Source organism: Chelon labrosus, assembly GCF_963514085.1.
Source record: "Chelon labrosus genome assembly, chromosome: 12".
Classification (NCBI taxonomy): domain Eukaryota; kingdom Metazoa; phylum Chordata; class Actinopteri; order Mugiliformes; family Mugilidae; genus Chelon; species Chelon labrosus.
This window is the reverse complement of record NC_140345.1, coordinates 3,331,203-3,348,915: the sequence shown is the minus strand read 5'-3', so window position 1 is coordinate 3,348,915 and position 17,713 is coordinate 3,331,203. Positions and strand designations below refer to the sequence as shown.

The following is a 17,713-nucleotide window of genomic DNA, read 5'->3' as shown; positions in this document are numbered from 1 at the left end:
ATTTGATTCGGTCATCCACTAAAATTTAAATCAAAACATGTTTCTTTTTGGGGAAAATGTTATCATGCGACTAAAATGTGATTAATCGAGATTAATTTAATTATAAAGCCTCTAATTAATTAGATTATTTTTTTTAATCGAGTCCCACCCCTATTGGAGAGTTTTTGTGAACACTTGCCATGAACAAATCCCAAAGAAGGTTTCTTATTGACCACTATAAACCTCAGCTGTCAGACAGACAGAAAAAGGGATCATATCACTCCTGTTTTAGCAGTTCTCCTCTTGGCTCCCATTGTGTTTTAGAAGTATTTTGGCTGTGCCCCAGGCGATATCACTGACCTGTTTGCACCATACAGACCAGCGCGTATCTTGAGATCCTCAGGCAGAGGTCTTCTGCGTGTTCCAGAGGCACAACTGAAACCAAAAAGGGCACAGGGAATTCACATTTCGAACCCCACGGCTGTGAAATAAGCTGCCGGAGGAAATCAGGTCAGCAGACTCTGATCTCCTTTAAATTTCTAATTGCTGTCTCGGGTAAAGCAAACAAGTGCAAGACACATCATCAGGAGGCGGGTGAGGAACTCAAAGTCAGTTTGATGTTGACAACAAAATGCTCTGCGAAGGTAAGCAGGTATAACACAAATTCACAAAAGGTGAAATCCAGTCAAAAGAGAATTGGGGTAATCCAAAGTAAAAACAATAACTGAGGCTGGAACAACTGGGAAACAAATGGATAACTCATCATATGAGAAGGGGAGAGACAGGGCACACAAGTGCTGATGAGTTAACAAGACACAGGTGAAGCCAAGGAGGGGAGGAGCACACAGACAAAAGACACAAGGAAGACAGTAATCAGAGGGACGGGAAAAGACAAGGACAGGAAGTAAAGATAACTTAAATGCAACGAGACGACTGATTACAAAAAACAACAACACAGGAACCACAGGGAAACCAAACTGGATAACAAAAGACACCAAAACAGCCTTCAGGCTTGCTCTGGGGGTTTCAGGCCGGGTTTTATAAAGCGTCTTGAGACGATTTGTATTGTTATTGACGCTATATAAATAAAATTGAATTGAAAAATTGAAAACACAATACTGTGACACAAGCTTCTATGGGAGAGCCTTCCCTGGTTTTAACTGAGATTTTGAATAAGTTTCTTGTGTTTTATTAATGTCATAGTTCTTATTAACTTTGTTTTATTTTGTCTATTTTTAAAATTGCATTTATGTATTTGCTCTGGTGGAGCTCTCTGTAGTGTTGATTTGAAATGTGCTGTAGGAATAAAGATTGTCATCATTATTAACTATTGTTTGTTTCACTGTGTGTTAATCCACCTCTGTAGATAGTCCCTTATAAATTCCTAACTGTTCATGTGTGAGCTTTGCTAAAATCTAGTGTTTAGCTATGTGGCCATTTTACTGAGCCATCTTTTAGTGATAAAACTATATGTGAACTATTTTTAAACACCAGCAGTTCACCTCTAACCTTTTTTCACCAATACATTTTAATAAACTGAAAATCACCACCGTGTTTTGTGAAGTTTTTAATTGACCGACCCTCGGCACACATCCAGAAAACCCAGCCCTCTCCACCTCCCTCAGCTGCTGAGTAATTACACAGCTGCTGTTACTCTGCACAGATTAGTCTGTGTTTGCAGCTAAACTGAAAGATTTAATCTCACTAAACTGTGACTTGACTTCAAAGCACAGAGTGAAATTTCAGCAGGTCGCGTCAGACTGTCATCACTTCACAAGCCGTTACTGAAGACCAACGAGGCAGAAAACCGCAGGGCTGTCGATTCACAACTTTAAATCAGAACAAGAATGCAGCTTGCATGAAACTCTAATCACTCTAAACACGATGAGTCCTCGGCATGTCTAACAGGTGCATTAGTGTATGTGCTGGTGACTGATGAACTACAGACCAAGGAAAACAAGTCATCATGAATGCCACAGATGACATCTGCTGACGCGACATTTACAGGAAGAAAAAAAGGAGACATGTAGAATCACCAAATCAGCAGGATTTTTACTGAGTGACTGATTCATTGACAGAGGACTTGTACATTCAAATAAAAAAATACAGCTGGAAAACATGAATGGTCTTAGCTTGAAACTATACAAGACATTATTTACTTAGTATCATGTAAAATTATAAGTACAGAAATATGAAACAACATTTTCCACACAGATGTGGATTCATGTTTCATTATTAACCTGATGATGACACACATGGCAATATATGTTCTGAAGGGATCTTTAGAAAAGATGAAACCAAAGATTTTCTGTCTGTATCATGTCACGTCAGTCCTGGTGTTTTCCACACACCCATCTGAGCTGAGGTTGGTCCCTGAGGTCTGTCGGCTCCACCGTGGAGAACCAGCTGCACTGGCAGCTGTACGCCCGCAAACCTCTCCTCTTCTTCAGCTTGGCTCTGAGCTTCTGACGGTCCGGCATGTTGTTCCTGCCCACAGGGACGAAGACAGAGACAGAATGTAGTTAGACTTTAATCATTACAGAGGATATGACCGTAGTGTTCACGGCTCCTTCGCGCTCCTGCTGTGCAGCCACAAAGTATTTTTCTTTCCATTTCAGATTCAATAAGAGATAAGTTTAATAGTGTGTCCTGGGTGGTAATTAATATCCGCTGTAAGAAGAACTATCTGTGGTGTTGAGATGAAAGGACTATCAAAAGGATTCTTGCCCTGAGATGAACTCTTAGCTACAAAATGAACAGTGTGAGCTGCAGCAAATTATTTTCATGACTGATTATTGTTCCTATTAATCAAACACTGGTTTCTGTTGTAAATGTCTCCACAGAGAGCCATCAGTAATGTTTTCTATACCTTCCAAGAAGTACACACAGCAACACTTCCTTTTTCTGTTATAAATGATACTATGAAGGAGACGACCAAACAAAACGATCTGCATTTAATGACCCCAGAGAACGTCCTGGCAGAATAGTAAAGCATGAAGGTGGAAGTTGCACACAGAGGAGTGAAAATCTTTATGTTGGAGATTAAGACAATCCGAGTCTACAGTCAAAACCAGGAACTAACAACTCCATCATCTCTATCAACTCCCTGAGCAGACGTCAGACAAGACTGATATATATACACTCGAAAAGAAAAATCTAACCTCTTCTATTTTCCAGAGGGAAGCAGGAAAACTGATAGTGAATTCAAGCGTCAGATCTGAGCCTCCGCAGACACCATTCACAGCTGGAGAGAAGGCTTTCAGGTGTGATCACAAACTATTTACTATACGGGGAGCTGTAAAGGAATGAATGGAGGAGCTTTAAACTTGAGCCAACACTCTGCACTCAGTCTTCTGGATCAGCTGTCAAATCAACAAATACACTGGAGCTGCGTGGGATGGAAAGGAAATCCTACAGTCTCCATCTATCTTATTCTGAAACAAATATATTTACTCCCACAATGTATGTGGAAGTTAAGATCATTTCTGAATGTTTCATTGGAGATATACATGATGTTTTAGTCTTGTTGGACATCATGTTTTAGTGTTCTGCTGCCTTATAAAGTAACATCTAATATCTACGTGGCCTTAAATCTTTTTCACTGGTTAATTATTGTTTAGACTTATCTATTAATTAAGTTACTTAACAGCTACAAGGACAAAACATTTTAAAAGGCTCTCCCAGCTAATGAACAGACAACACTAATGGTGTTTTCTGTCACTCATTCAAAATAGCAGCTGTGTTTTTGTTTTTTTCTGAATGAGGGACTTAAAACAAGAGGACATCAGCTGAGTAGATGATCCGTCACTCTACGTTTTGCAGCACATCCACTGTCATGTTCAGTCTCAGTGTTTCAGGTAGCATCCGTTTTCATCACACATCACTGGTGCAGTCTGTAGAGGAAAGTAAAAAATCCAGGAGCGGAAAAACAAGATATTTTTCTCAGATGATGCTAGACACGGACACCTCTACTCTGACTCTGTAACAGCTGGATGTTCACTCTCACTGGGCACTTTATTAGGAAACATGTTCTACTGGATTCAGCTCTTTATCCTGTTTATTAAACCACTTCACAGTGACTTTTGGTCTGTGACTCCAACGTAACCGTTTATATGGAAACTAAATTAAATGATCTAAGGTAAATGTGTTTTCATGCCACAAGACGTGGTTGACAAAGTGGTTCTGCTCAAGTGCTTTACGGACGACTCTAAATTCACTCACTAAAGAAGGTGACCAAGAGGATAATCTTTAAAAACACTTGAACAACTGGTTGTTTTGCTATGGTTCTGTTCCTCACGAAAAGTTGCCACAACACCTGATGTTTACGGGGGGGAGGACATGCAGAGAAAGAATGTATTTATTCCAAATGGAGAGAAACATTGTGATCTAATATTCTCCTATTTAAGAGATAATTGATTAACAAAAGGTTTTACACCACCTCTCTTAATCTGATTCAAAATTCCTTCTGATTTGGTCAGTCTGTCTGTTCTGAATGAGGTGATCACATGAGGCATTTTGTTCTGATTATTGTAAACACAGCCAGTGCAGCTTTAGTTCAAACCTTCATAAACACAGTACATGAGCTCAGTGCCACTTTTAAGTGGTGTTTATTTATATTGTCACAGCATATACTGTATTTGCATTTGGACCCCACGATGGCTGATATAACACAGGAGCTAATGGAGATGCAGTGTGTCTCACTAACAAGATAACGAGATGTTACCAGGCTTCCATGACCAGTTATTAGCAAACATATTACACAGGTTACATGAGGGGCAATAGCAAATATAACCCAGCAGTTAGCAGTGGTGTTTTGTTTTTTTGGGGGTTTTTTATCAGTCTCTCACTTAGACTCCCACTTACGCACCAACTCTGCTGCTGTCATGGGTCACTCAAATGACTGAGAGGCTTCACATCATCTAAGATGACAACATGTTTACTGTCATCCTGCTGTAATTTTCATTCTTAGCTCTCATCACAGATTTTATATCTGTGGACAAAATCTTTACCACTAACAGTGTTTAATGTTTTCTCTCTTAACTCTTATTGGGCCTAATCAAGGAAGATGGCCGGCCAACTTGAGTCCGGTTCGGTCTTCTTTAAAGGTACATTTCCCTCCCTACTGTTGCCACATTCTCCAGTTCAGCTCATTAGCAATCAAAATTCAGCACTTCAATCGTGAGAAACCTTGAGCAGAAACCAGGTTTAATGGGGGGACCTATCTGCTTAAAAACGGCTGGGTAGAAATAGAAGAAAGGCCGAGGTGGGACAGGAGAGAAGGGAGGAAGAGAAGCAAGCAGATAAAATCATCCATGCATCTGGACAAGTCATACGTGCATGATACAAAAATGATGACATGATACATACATGTATAGTTGCTGCACGATATTTGCCACAATTGAGAGCGGACTTCTCTCTATAATGCCAAACTGTATTGACATTTAAAGCGTCCTGAGATGTAATTCAGATTAAAAAGTTTTGTGTCTTACTTTAATTTCCTTTAAAACAATGAAAATGAAAATTGCTATCATCAGTAAAAGTGTCTAATTAATAATTTTGATTTACTGTCCTATATTCTCCCAAATGGAATTCCCTTCATCTTAAGTAATTAAATGCATGCTGCATGCATGCATGCACATTTAGCTTGAGTGCACTTAACACACATTTAGTGCTTTTGTCCTAGCTTTGTACTGTTTGAGTGTGTTTTGCTGCTGCTCTCTGCCGGAAATAAAAGCACTTCAGACAAGTTGCCTCATACTTTCATAACAGAAGAGGTCAAAAGAGGGCTCCTTTCTTCCACAGTAAAGCTGCTTTTTAATTAAAATAGTGAAGGCCACAGCATTGACAATTATGCTAGCAACAATTAATTAGTATACGCAATTTATAATTACTTTTATGCACAACACATATTCATTTCTGCTTTTAAATTACAAGTTACAACCTTAGGACTTATTTCAGTGTTAATATTCGTGGATAAGCCTCAACAACTAAATAAATACATATAAAATGATAAATGGAAGGTGTGGGATGTAATGGAAGTACACTGTCCATTCTGTCAAACATTCAACCGGTGCAAAAATAAAACTGCATATTTAAAGGATTGAGAAGATGACAGGGAATACAAAACAATATATATATATATATACACACATTACATCTCATATATATATATATATATATATATATATACACACACACACACACACACACACACACACACACACACACAATGTGGCGCTGTAAAGCTGAAGGACCAAAGCTTTTTGGATTACACCGTTGTGAGGACACCAAGGGCAAACTCATCATCCTGAGTGCTCAAAGTGTTTCAGAGTGCTTTAAACTTAACAAAGACACACTAAAATTGCACACTTGTGGAAAAAAATTATCTTCAAACACCAAATTTTAAACAGAAAACAGACAGAAAAAAAATCCCTCAAATGTATCCCTCACACCATGGACACAACCTTTATGAACTTCTTCTCTCCATCAAGCAACACCAAACTTCAACACTACCAAACATAACATCATCCTGATGGCAATATTCCCAGGAGTAACGTATACACGGAAAAGACAAGTGTTTACATAAGTGTTTACATGCTCCAGAACATCAATAAGAACATACGTTCTTTGACATGTGCAAAGTCTGCCTGCACTGGAGCGTTTCCATACTGGAAACTTAACATAACGTAACGTTTAAACCTAAGGATGTAACGATGCATCGTGACATGATTAAAAAACGGTCTTCTTTTTTTCTTTTTTTTTTTAGAAATAGGTTACGTTATCTTAAAAAAAGTCACTGGTTGGTGACTTACGTCTCTACGTAGGTACGGGGCACAGTAGAACGAGGGAAGACATGGCGACGGTAGGCAACAACTTTGAAATAGAGGATGCACCGAGCGGTTTTAAATCACCTGTGTGGCGGCATTTTGGATTCCCTATATACACAAATACAACCAGTGAGAAATGGACAGACAAAACCAAAACAGCATGTAAATATTGTAAGAGACTGCTAACATATAGCGGCAACACGAGCAACATGCAGCAGCATATTAGCCGCCACCACAGTGAGAAGCAAAGTAACGTTACGCCACCTCGTGAGTGAAAACTGCCGAGGGGGCAAACCACCCTGACGAGAGGCTTTGCATCTCCTCTCCCCCATAACAACGCAAGAAATTACCAGGGCAATTGGTTATTTTATTGGAAAAGATTTGAGGCCATTTTCCGTCGTTGAAAATGAGCGCTTTCGGCTGTTGATGAACACGCTGGAGCCAAGATACCGCATCCCATCATGACAGCACTTCAGCCAGGTGGTCGTGCCTAAACTCTACCAGGAGGTAAGAGCTCATGTGGTTGAGATTCTCCGGAGGGCTGATACTGGTCATAATTTGTCTGTAGCTCATTTTGATTTAAAAAAAAAATAAAAAATCGTGAGAAAATCGTATCGTGAACCGTAGCCTATCAAGTCATGAGTTGTGTGTATCGTTACACCCCTATTTAAACCACTTGAAGCAAACATGCACAGAAAAAATGGATTTATTTCAGCCAAGTAGGAGTGTTTTCATAGTTAATGATGTTTCAAAATTGCTTCTGACGGTGTCGGATCAGGTCAGTCTGTTCTGATTGAGGTGGTTACATACATTATTATTTTGATTATAAGTGGAATATTGGTGTCCATGTAAATGCAGCAAGTGCCAAATTCATCTCAGTCTCACTTGTTGCAGTATGTACCACACTTGCTTGTGTTATATATGTACAGTTATATGGCCTGTGTTATATAATGTGTTTTACTTGTATTGTCCATAAATGATGTGAGTATTGTCTGTATTGCTGGAGATCCACCAATGGTCAGAATCAAACTCCTTATTCTGAGGATAGAACAGAGGGTTAACCAGACTCAGCACATTATTTTGTGTTTTTGCCGTATTTATATAGACTATTTGATTTATATTAATCTCAGGCTTTAATTTATTGTCCGATGTCAAACTTCACTTGATATGACAACCAATCTGTCCACAATCTGACTTAATTCTAAAAGTGTCTCAGTTAAAAAATCCGCCTTAATGCATGTGGTGTCTTAAGACCTGATCTGATCTGAGCTGCTAAACAATGGCCACTATACAGACTTATTGCAAACCAGTGCAGGGCAACACACACGGCTAACGCGACCATGTTGCTCCCAACAAAAGATAAGAGCCAAGCGAGACCAAAAAGTTCAGTTCCTGAAGGACAGGGCATCAACTGAGCTGATTCCTTTTTCTCCTTGTTAAACTGGCTGAGTCTAGTAAATGAAGCCACACTTGAAATTAAATGAGGACTGCAGCCAGACAGGAGCATCTGACCGCCAGCTGAAACCTCGTCAGATCAATGCTGGGGAATCCAAAGAGCTGGAGGTGGACCTGCAGGTCCAAACCCTCACATCCAGCATGGTGGTAACATCCAGGGAATGGACATTACAAGTACCATGGTGTTCACCTGAACAATAAACTAGACAATACTAATACAACAAAAGAGCCAAGCAGACCCTGTCTTCCAAGGACACTCAGGTTCTTTGGAGGGAAGGGACCAATCTCAGGGGCCCTTTAGGGGCATCATTTCCTGGGATGCTCAATGGATTCAGTGGAGGTGTTAGGAAACACTGCTATCTTTGCCTCATCCCATGCATGGGACTCTGAGAGCACTGGGCAGTCCCTTCAGTGACAGACTGCTTCACCTGTGGTGCTTGAAGGAGAGATTATTCCTTCCTCCAAGCCTGCTCCCAGTAGACTACACACACAACTGGAACCACTCATGTGCAGCACCTTTACTGAGATATAATATTGTGTAATAGCATAGTGAAACAGGTTAGCAATGTCGATATTAAAAATATTAATAAGAAATTCCAATGTGCAATAATGTTGACCCAATGCTGAGTCCTCAGTGCAACTGTTCGATCCCCTCTGCTGCTGTAGCGTTCTCTTACTGGAGTATCAGTAAATTAATATTATCTTACATAATTTAATGATAGATAGGGTGTTCAGAGGGAGTAACAGTAAAGTTGCCATGTTTAAACTCAGATAAAACTCAGGAGTCAGAATATATACTATATATATTTATATAGTATATAGAACTAAATAAAACTCCACTGACCCTCTGTGATTGTCACATGGTATAGTATCAGCAGATGTGCTGACAAGAGGAAGAGGACGATCCTCCCCAGAGGAAGATAAGAGACAAAATCAATTGTTAGTGTTGAGGCAAACTCTCAGACCGCCTCCATCCTGTCAGTCGCTGTTACTGTAACAAATGACACAGTGTCACCAGGAATTAGTCTTTGTCCCTCCCGCTGCTGCACATGAAGACAAAGGGGGCCATTATCAGAGCGATTTAAATACGAAATGAAAGTCATTGTGTCACCAGAGTGGTGTCACCACGTGATTCCTGGATTTTTTACTGCACTAGCTATGAAATTATGGAAAGCTAATTTCTTGTAAGTGGATGCAAATGTGAGGGTGTCCAATGTTCATCCACCGCTTTTTTAAACTTAATAAAAAAAAAAATCACAGGATAAAGAGTCAAAAACAATCAGGATTTTTGAAGTTGGAATAATAAAAATAAAAATAAATGAGTCAGTCATTCAGGTATTATGTTTGCAATGGGTCAGAAAAAGTAAAATTAGCCAAACAAACTTTTAGATTTAATTGTTTTCATGTGGCATTGCAGATTACTTAATTAATTAATTTAATGGATTCAATTTATTTCCTCCCACCATCCAAAGACATGCTCATTAGGTTAACTGGTGATTCTAAATTGGCCGTAGGTGTGCATGTGAGTGTGAATGGTTGTCTGTCTCTCTGTGTTAGCCCTGTGATAGACTGGAGACCCGCCCAGCGTGTACCCCCGCCTCTCGCCCGATGACGGCTGGGATAGGCTCCAGCAGACCCCTGCGACCCTTAACAGGAATAAGCGGGTACAGAAGATGAATGAATGAATGAATGAATGATTCAATTTATTTGAAAACCTTTTTGAAGACATTTTTGTTTGTATCTTTTACTGGCTAATCACAAATGATCGAGCTAGAATTCACTTTGTCTGGCAGCTCATCTATGCAGCACAGGAGCTTCCACAAGTTATTCCACTGAAGACTTAAAAAAAAAAAGGATAAACTGGGCCATTAACGCGAGCAGCGCAGAGAAAGTCTAAAGAAATAGATCATGTCTGTAATTATAAAATTATAATACTCACTAGGGGAGTTTCTACTTGTACTCTGTTTACTCTTACATAATGGTTAAGCGAGGGTGTTAAAGTGAGACGGTGTAAAGTAATTATTCTACTGCTTGTTATTCTTCTTGTTACACTGAGCTACAGATGCAAAGTTGTTCCCTTTGGGGGGAAAAGTTAATGCTGTTAGGTTCTTTTAGGAATGTGGGTGTCTTAATGTTTTTCAAAGGCATTTAAAGGATTAGGGAATGCTCCCCTCTCTAAAAATATGTTTCCTCACTTTTTCACTTGTTTTACATGCAGTGGTTGAATTGGAGTTAAGAAATTACTGTGAGGGAGAGAGTTACTGCTCCAAAGCTCAATACTGCCTCCTCCTGGTCAATCTGAAAAACATACTGTATTAATGTGACAACTCCAGACTTTACTGGAACCACTGAGCTCCAGTAAACTCTTACTTGTCAGTTCATTAGGTACACTAGTGAAAACCAAAACAGTCCTGCACAAAATGTTGAAACAGCGTAAGACGGGTGGTAACTCAACTGTATGATTATTTTGGAAGATGTCGTATGTGGTGCTGCAAAACTGTACTGAATTAAACACTAGTATTTTTGCTACAATGAGGTTGTCAAAATAATAGAAATGTGGTGGTACAATGCAACAAAAGAGATTCAATGGCTAATTTTTAGTAAATATGAATAGATAACTCAATCACAGCCTTAAAAAACACAGTGTGCAGTCACACATGTTAAACTACATGAGCATACAGACCACAGATTCATTGTGCACCTTTTGAGATGATTCTGCATTAGATGACTGAGCCAACTTCTTTTGCAACATTGTTAGCCCTGCTGCATCGACACAGTGGCCACATTCAGTTTTACACAGTGTTGTTATCTTTCCAAACACAACGTACTGCCCAGCAGCTTGCAGCAAAAGGCAATTGCACTGCACAGATATTGAGCGGAGCCTTTTTCTATTTCTGCTCTCTGGTTATGGTTGGGAAGTGGTGTCGATATTAAACTGGTACCATCAGAAAACTGGAGCCTTACATCATCAATATAGTGTTAAATGAGATCAAAAAGAGTATTGTGGTGTTAGCCGTTAATAGCAAGTCAATAAGAACTCCTGTGGCACTTAACTTTTAGGGCAGCAGTTTGCAACCTGAGATTCAGAACTCCAGAAGGGGCCACAAAATCAATTTAAGGGGTTGCAAGATGAACAGAAAAGAAAAAAATGCCAATGGGTAACTTACTGGGAACAAAGCAAAGGGAAAATCAACAAACAAAACTGGTAAAGAGGAGCAACAGGTGTCTGTGTATTACAGGCAGGCTGCACACGCAATAGCAAAAAGTACAATTTAAGTGGCTCTTATCAGATAGAAAAGCTATTCATTTTGTGTAACACTGAGGCAACTCACCTTAGGAACAGGTAATCACAGGACGAGTCCCACTCACAGTCATCAAACATCAGCACCCGAAAGTCACAGGATATACACCTCAGCTGGTCGCATGACCTATTGATACACATTACTATTCAGTTATTATCTATAGAAGTCAGCTGTCATCTGTCATCAATATACTGAAGTTTCAAACCTCTGTATATTTAATTTTAACAAAAAGAAAAGTATGGATACTGGAGTAGTTCTGTGTCTTTGGAAATGAAAACAGACAAGACATGACAGACGCACTCAGTATCAAATTATTTTTTCACACCTCTTGGATGTGGCTGTTCCAACGCCATTTGCGACAGAGCTGCCGCCAATGAAAACAGGACAGCACCTGCATGCAGAACAGACCGTGCAGACTGTCTCACAAACAGAGTAAGGAAATCAGCACATTCAGAACCTGGGAAACATATTAGAGATGCACAGTACTTTGGTTTCGAAAACTAAACTCTTATTTCTGTGCTTGATAAAGTCGGGCAGTGTCTCCACTAATAACAGCACAAAACATTTCCAAAACAAATTACTTTTATTCTGGTAGTTAATTAATTATTGAATGGTATTTAAACATTGATTAGATCCCAAACATTTGCTAGGCAAAGCTAGAACTCAGTCAAAGGAAAGACACTTAAATCCTTGAATTTGCTGAGCATCTCACAACTACATCAAAACGTTGAAATAGTTTGAGTGGCTTTTCTCCATCTGCTCACAACCTGTAATTACACACCTGCATATTTTTTGAACTCACTGACTTACTTTCTGCCTCCAGACTGAGATGAGAGCTTCTTCTCCACTTGTGCTTCTTTAGGAAATGGTTCAGTCTAAAATGAAAGATAAGAAAGCTGCATCATGGTGGGAAAATTTTTTGTCCACTTGGAGCCACAGCTGGAAACAGCATAGAGTGGTGGTTGTGAACCAAAACATTAGTTCCTAGGAAAAACTAAGAAAAACAAAATAAAAGGACAAATCCTAAAACTAATATTGCGCTAGTCCCCCTTTTGCTGCTAAAACTGCCCTGACCCATTGAGGCATGGACTGTGGTATCTGGTGCTTGCCCATTTTTTTCTGCTTCTAACGCATCAACTTTGAGGTCAAAGTGTTGACTGTCTATTATATCCCAACCACTAACAGTTGGTTGAGATATAATATTAACTTCACTTGTCAGTGATCATAATGTTATGCCTGATCAGTGTACACTGTAATAATCTCAGTGGTTTTACATGCTATATGCAGAGGAAGCTAATGAAAGGATGTTGCATTGTCATTCAGAAGATTCACGCCAAATAGAAAATGAAATATCTTCACGTACTAGTAATATGTACACAGGTTTCTCTGTCTCCAGTTTGTTTAACAGAGATTAAACAAAACACCTTGGTCCTTACAAAACTTATTGCACAGTAAATTTAATTAACAGATGGCGTGTAAAATTGTGCACCTGATCTTATCGGCAGACACTTCAGGGACCAAATAAGGGAACACAAAGGATTGTCGCAGATGTAAAATAACCTTTGGAGGAGGAGAACTGCTGTCATCTTCCTCCAGTAATTCTTCCAGAAGAGCATCAATATCTTCAGCGACACTGCTTATCGGCTTGTCAGGTTTTGTGGCACTAAGTGAGACGGAAAAACATCTATTAGTGTTTTTGTTTTAGCGGCAGCTGGTGACAAATATCAGTGAATGTCTTTGACAGCCTATGATTCAGCACTCTTTTAGGCAGCACTTTAGTTGGGCACTTGAAGTGTTTGAAGTGTTCTTTCACAAATGCAGCACTTGTAGTTTAGAGTGCTACAGTACTGCATGAAACTTTAGCAGGGTTTCTGCAGGTTTGAGCAAGTGAAATTTAAGACTTTTTAAGACCTTTTTAAGACCATTATAGGTTAAATTTAAGACCTACTCGAAGTACGAAAAATTAGGAAAATCAGAGACACAGAATAACTTTTAAAATAATACTTAATAATCAACTATCCTCTTGACATGATTTAACATGCACTGAGACATGTCTCAACCTCCTACATCTAATGTGCCATGAATAGTTTTGTAATGGTTTTGTAATATTTCAATGGAATTAAACAGGTTTGAAACACATCGCTGTAGACCACTATAGAACTCCGGGTGTCACGTGACTTTTTTTGGGTTGACACCGCCATATTGGCAGGAAACCTCTGAGGAAAAATTAATAGAGCCAGTGGTGATTTCCTTATAAGGACTGTTCAGCACATAGTTAAGCCAAACAACGAAATCATTTCGTTCAAGCTCTAACAGCCGAGTTTTACATGGAGTAGTACCAGTTTACGCCACACGATGGCGCCTCATTTGTTTTCATCGCTTAGTTCAGCAGGTGTCACTCTTGAATCCGTCTCCTTTGTTTTTTACTTTCTCAATCTCCGTAATGTGGACGCAGGTGAAGGGTACACGCCACGAACGTTTTATTATCTGTTATTATAGTTTGTAATATGCCGTGTAATATGATTTATATGGTTCTGTTTAATAAATGTATTGTGCGTAAATCCCTCCACTTCGTCTCCTGCCTGTTACTTCATGTTCAAGCATACTACTAGCAAACGTGGCTATAAGCTTCTCTCTATTTCCCAAGTTGACAACGAGGTTCATGTGACAGAAGAAGTCTCCAGTCCAAAAGGAGGCAAAAATACATAACGCTAACAAACGTTACGCGACGATAAAATCTCCCCGCTTCGCCTGCGCCGTACGACCGGACCATCCTCGGTGCAGCAACACATCACAAACCGGGCTGAACACCGGATTCCACTTCCAGGTCTCATTTGTAGTTTAATTTCGGCGCACTGCTAATAGTTATATTTAATAAAGAACTACACAGAACACACGGAACTAACTGTGAATGCCACCGACGCACTGGACGAAATGCGAATGAAGCGGTAAATGCACGTCAGGATTTAAGACTTGATGAAATGTAATTTAAGACCTACGATGCAAAATATGCTCATATTTAAGACTTTTTAAGGCCTTAAATTGGCATTATCAGATTTAAGACTTTTTAAGACTTTTTAAGACTCCGCGGAAACCCTGTTTAGGGCTTCTCCAAAATAATAATACACACTCACTTGCCAGTTCTTTAGGTAGACTAATGGAAACAAATGATTTCTAATATAACAGTCAAGCATTAAATCTTAGACTTGTGAAGGTTATACTATTCAGCATTTGTTTGTACACCTGTGAGAGCTACGGCATTGTGTTGTACAGACAGATGTCACAATTACTTTGACAACTTGACCTCTGTGTTCTGTCACAACTGGTGGTGACTGTTCTTGAAGATGATCTTCATCGTGACACAGGGTGGCTGTATCTCTAGTTCATCTCCACCGCATTGATATTGGAGACGTTTATATATTTAAATACCCCACTGGTTTATTGTTCACTCCTGATCTGTTGTGTTAAGAGAAGTTAACTATTTAGGGATAATAAATGTTGGCAGTCAGTGTATTATTTTTAGAGGATTGTGTAGATAAAAAACGTGATTGTGTAAAGCATTTATTTGACATGATTAAGAGAATCTGAACTATTGAGTATTATTAAATCTGAAGTTAATTCAACAAACTCAAACATTAATGTTTGTTGTACTATATAAGCAAGTAGTAGTAATTAAGTAGTACTTAAACTAAACAACTTAGCTTTGATTCACCATGTTACGTTTACTTTACTGAGTTTTGTTTGAAGGAATGAGTTGCATGCTTTTTTTGAGTAAAGTCAATTTATTAGATTTTACAGTGTAATGCACATGGCTTACGTGAACTGGCAACTACATGTGAGAATGAATTGATAAATACAGAATTATTCTGAACCTTAAGTTATCTTGTAGTATAATTAGCTAACGTTTAAGCCATTTAAGGCCCAGAATCAGACGTTCCCAGCGCTTGGTTAGAAGCTTAAGTAATGTTTACCGTTCGCTTGTAGCTAACATGTGCTAGCTAACCTAGCTTTGTTTACCTGTCTTTTCTCTGTTCGTCACTGTCTTTGCCGTTCGCGTTCGAGTTCGCGCGAGCTGAAGACGCCACTGAAACGTTGCGACAAAACTTCTTTTCAACTTCATCCAGCAATTGGTCCAGATCATCGTCAGCCATGACTAACTGCCCCGGTCTATCCCCTAAGCTTGGGGCTAACTAGCACACAAGGCAGCTACCCATTACTACTCAGAGCGTTCGTCGTTGCTAAGTAACGACAGCGGTAAGCGGAAACGAAGGAATCCTGATTTCACAATAAAGGTCGGACTTGCGCTGCGACCCAACAAAATTCCTCGGGAATCATACTCTGTAATAAATATACACCAAATGTGTCACATGGCTAAAACAGAGAGACAGACAACCATTCACACTCACATGCACACATACGGCCAATTCAGAATCACCAATTAACTTTGGACGGTGGGAGGAAGATGGAGTACCTGGAGAGAACCCACGCAGACAGTGTCTGTGAACATGCAAACTCCACACAGAAAGGCGCAGTTGAGCCACTTTCAATACAGATTATTTAAAACATTGCTTTTATAATAGTCAAGTACTAAGGATCTAAGGATTTTATTTTAAAATTAGACAGGAAGTATTGTTCATTTCCGTCCAAAACGTACTAGCACTAACGGTATGTAATGCTAAAGGGAGCCGTGTTGATAATACAATTATTAGTGAATATAAAGAGTAAATTATCTTAAATATACGTGGAGAGAAAAGTGCGTTGTCGGCAGGATTCGAACCTGCGCGGGGAGACCCCAATGGATTTCTAGTCCATCGCCTTAACCACTCGGCCACGACAACCGGACGGCAACACTCGTCAAAATACATCTACACTAATGTTGTCAGTGGTTCCCAATCTGGGGTACGCGTACCTCCAGGGGGACGCGGAGTGACGTAGGGAGTATGCGAAAGAGTTGATTCTGAACTCTGCCTAATTACATTTTGTAACTGAAAAACACGTTTAACGGTTTGTTTTCTCATAGAGCTGGGCGATTAATTGAATTTCGATTTCGATTTTGGCTTCCCTCGATCATGAAAATATGATAATCGTAATAAAACGATCATTCTGCCGCACGCCGTGTCTTGTGTGGTAAATGCAGCGAACCCTTCCATCTCCACCTGTGGGCTCCGCTCCGCCCCCGCCGGAAAAAAAAAAGTGTAGAAGAAGACTATAGAAGATGGCAGAAAGGCAGCCTTTAGTCGGGAAGAAAGGTAAAGCGAATTCTGTGGCGTGGAAACACTTCGGTTTCGAGGAGTCTGACTGGGAACAATCGAAGATATTATATGTGCAAGATATGTCACGCTACTAAGGTTGCAAACCATCCCTTGAAAAACGGAATAATCCCGTATTTACAAACAAAAGTACGTGTCCCGTATTGAGCTGTCTCGGGACACACTTTGTCCCGTATTACCGTGAAAATAATAAATACTGTGTAAAATGTCAAGGAAAGGCCAGGCGCTTTATATGAATATTTACGTAAATTTATTCCCAGGCCGTCTCCTGAGCGAGATATGTCTCAATATTATTCGTATATGCAAACACCGCAATCCACGCGTATGATGGAATTTGCAAGCGCAAAGTCCAAATTCGTGACTTGTAAATTTAATTTGCAAGCGGATTCGTGACTTGCAAATTGGTATTTGCACAAAGGTGTAATGATTTATTCAAATGTTTGGAAACTTGCAAATTAAATCATACCAATTTGTACAAATATAGCACTCCTCGCATTTTGCATCTGTCTTGAAATTTCATTTGCGACTCTTATTTTCCATGTGTGAAGTGTTGAATCTGCGTTTGCACATTATCCAACGCGCACATTCATCCCTGCTTCCGCTTATGTAATTTTGAGACATTCAGGGTCTCAACCCATGCGATCGGTCTCAACCCATTATCCTCTTCTGCCACCATCTCTACCTGGAGAGAGATAACCATCTTTTGATGGTCCAGTCTGTTTCCTGGTCTGTGGCCCTAGATGTTTGGCGGTTACGCCTTAAGGCTTGATTATGCTTCCGCGTAGTGATCACGCAATGGTCACGCAATGGCCACGCAGTTGCTTGGACGCAGTCGTGAAGCCGAAATTATGCTTCCGCATTGACACAGCGCGAGGGGGCG

General features: G+C 39.8%; 1 protein-coding gene across 1 annotated transcript; it reads right to left on the bottom strand.

The window, feature by feature from the left end:
- Nucleotides 1–1,687: 1,687 nt before the first annotated feature.
- cfap418 (cilia and flagella associated protein 418) lies at nt 1,688–16,000 on the bottom strand. Its single transcript, XM_084556138.1, has 6 exons — nt 15,581–16,000; nt 13,124–13,226; nt 12,374–12,438; nt 11,889–11,954; nt 11,594–11,689; nt 1,688–2,466 (listed from the first exon to the last, which is right to left on the bottom strand). Exons 1-6 carry the CDS (start codon nt 15,712–15,714, stop codon nt 2,307–2,309), a joined length of 624 nt encoding a protein of 207 aa, XP_084412264.1. The 5' UTR covers nt 15,715–16,000; the 3' UTR covers nt 1,688–2,306.
- Between the last annotated feature and the right edge of the window lie 1,713 nt (nt 16,001–17,713).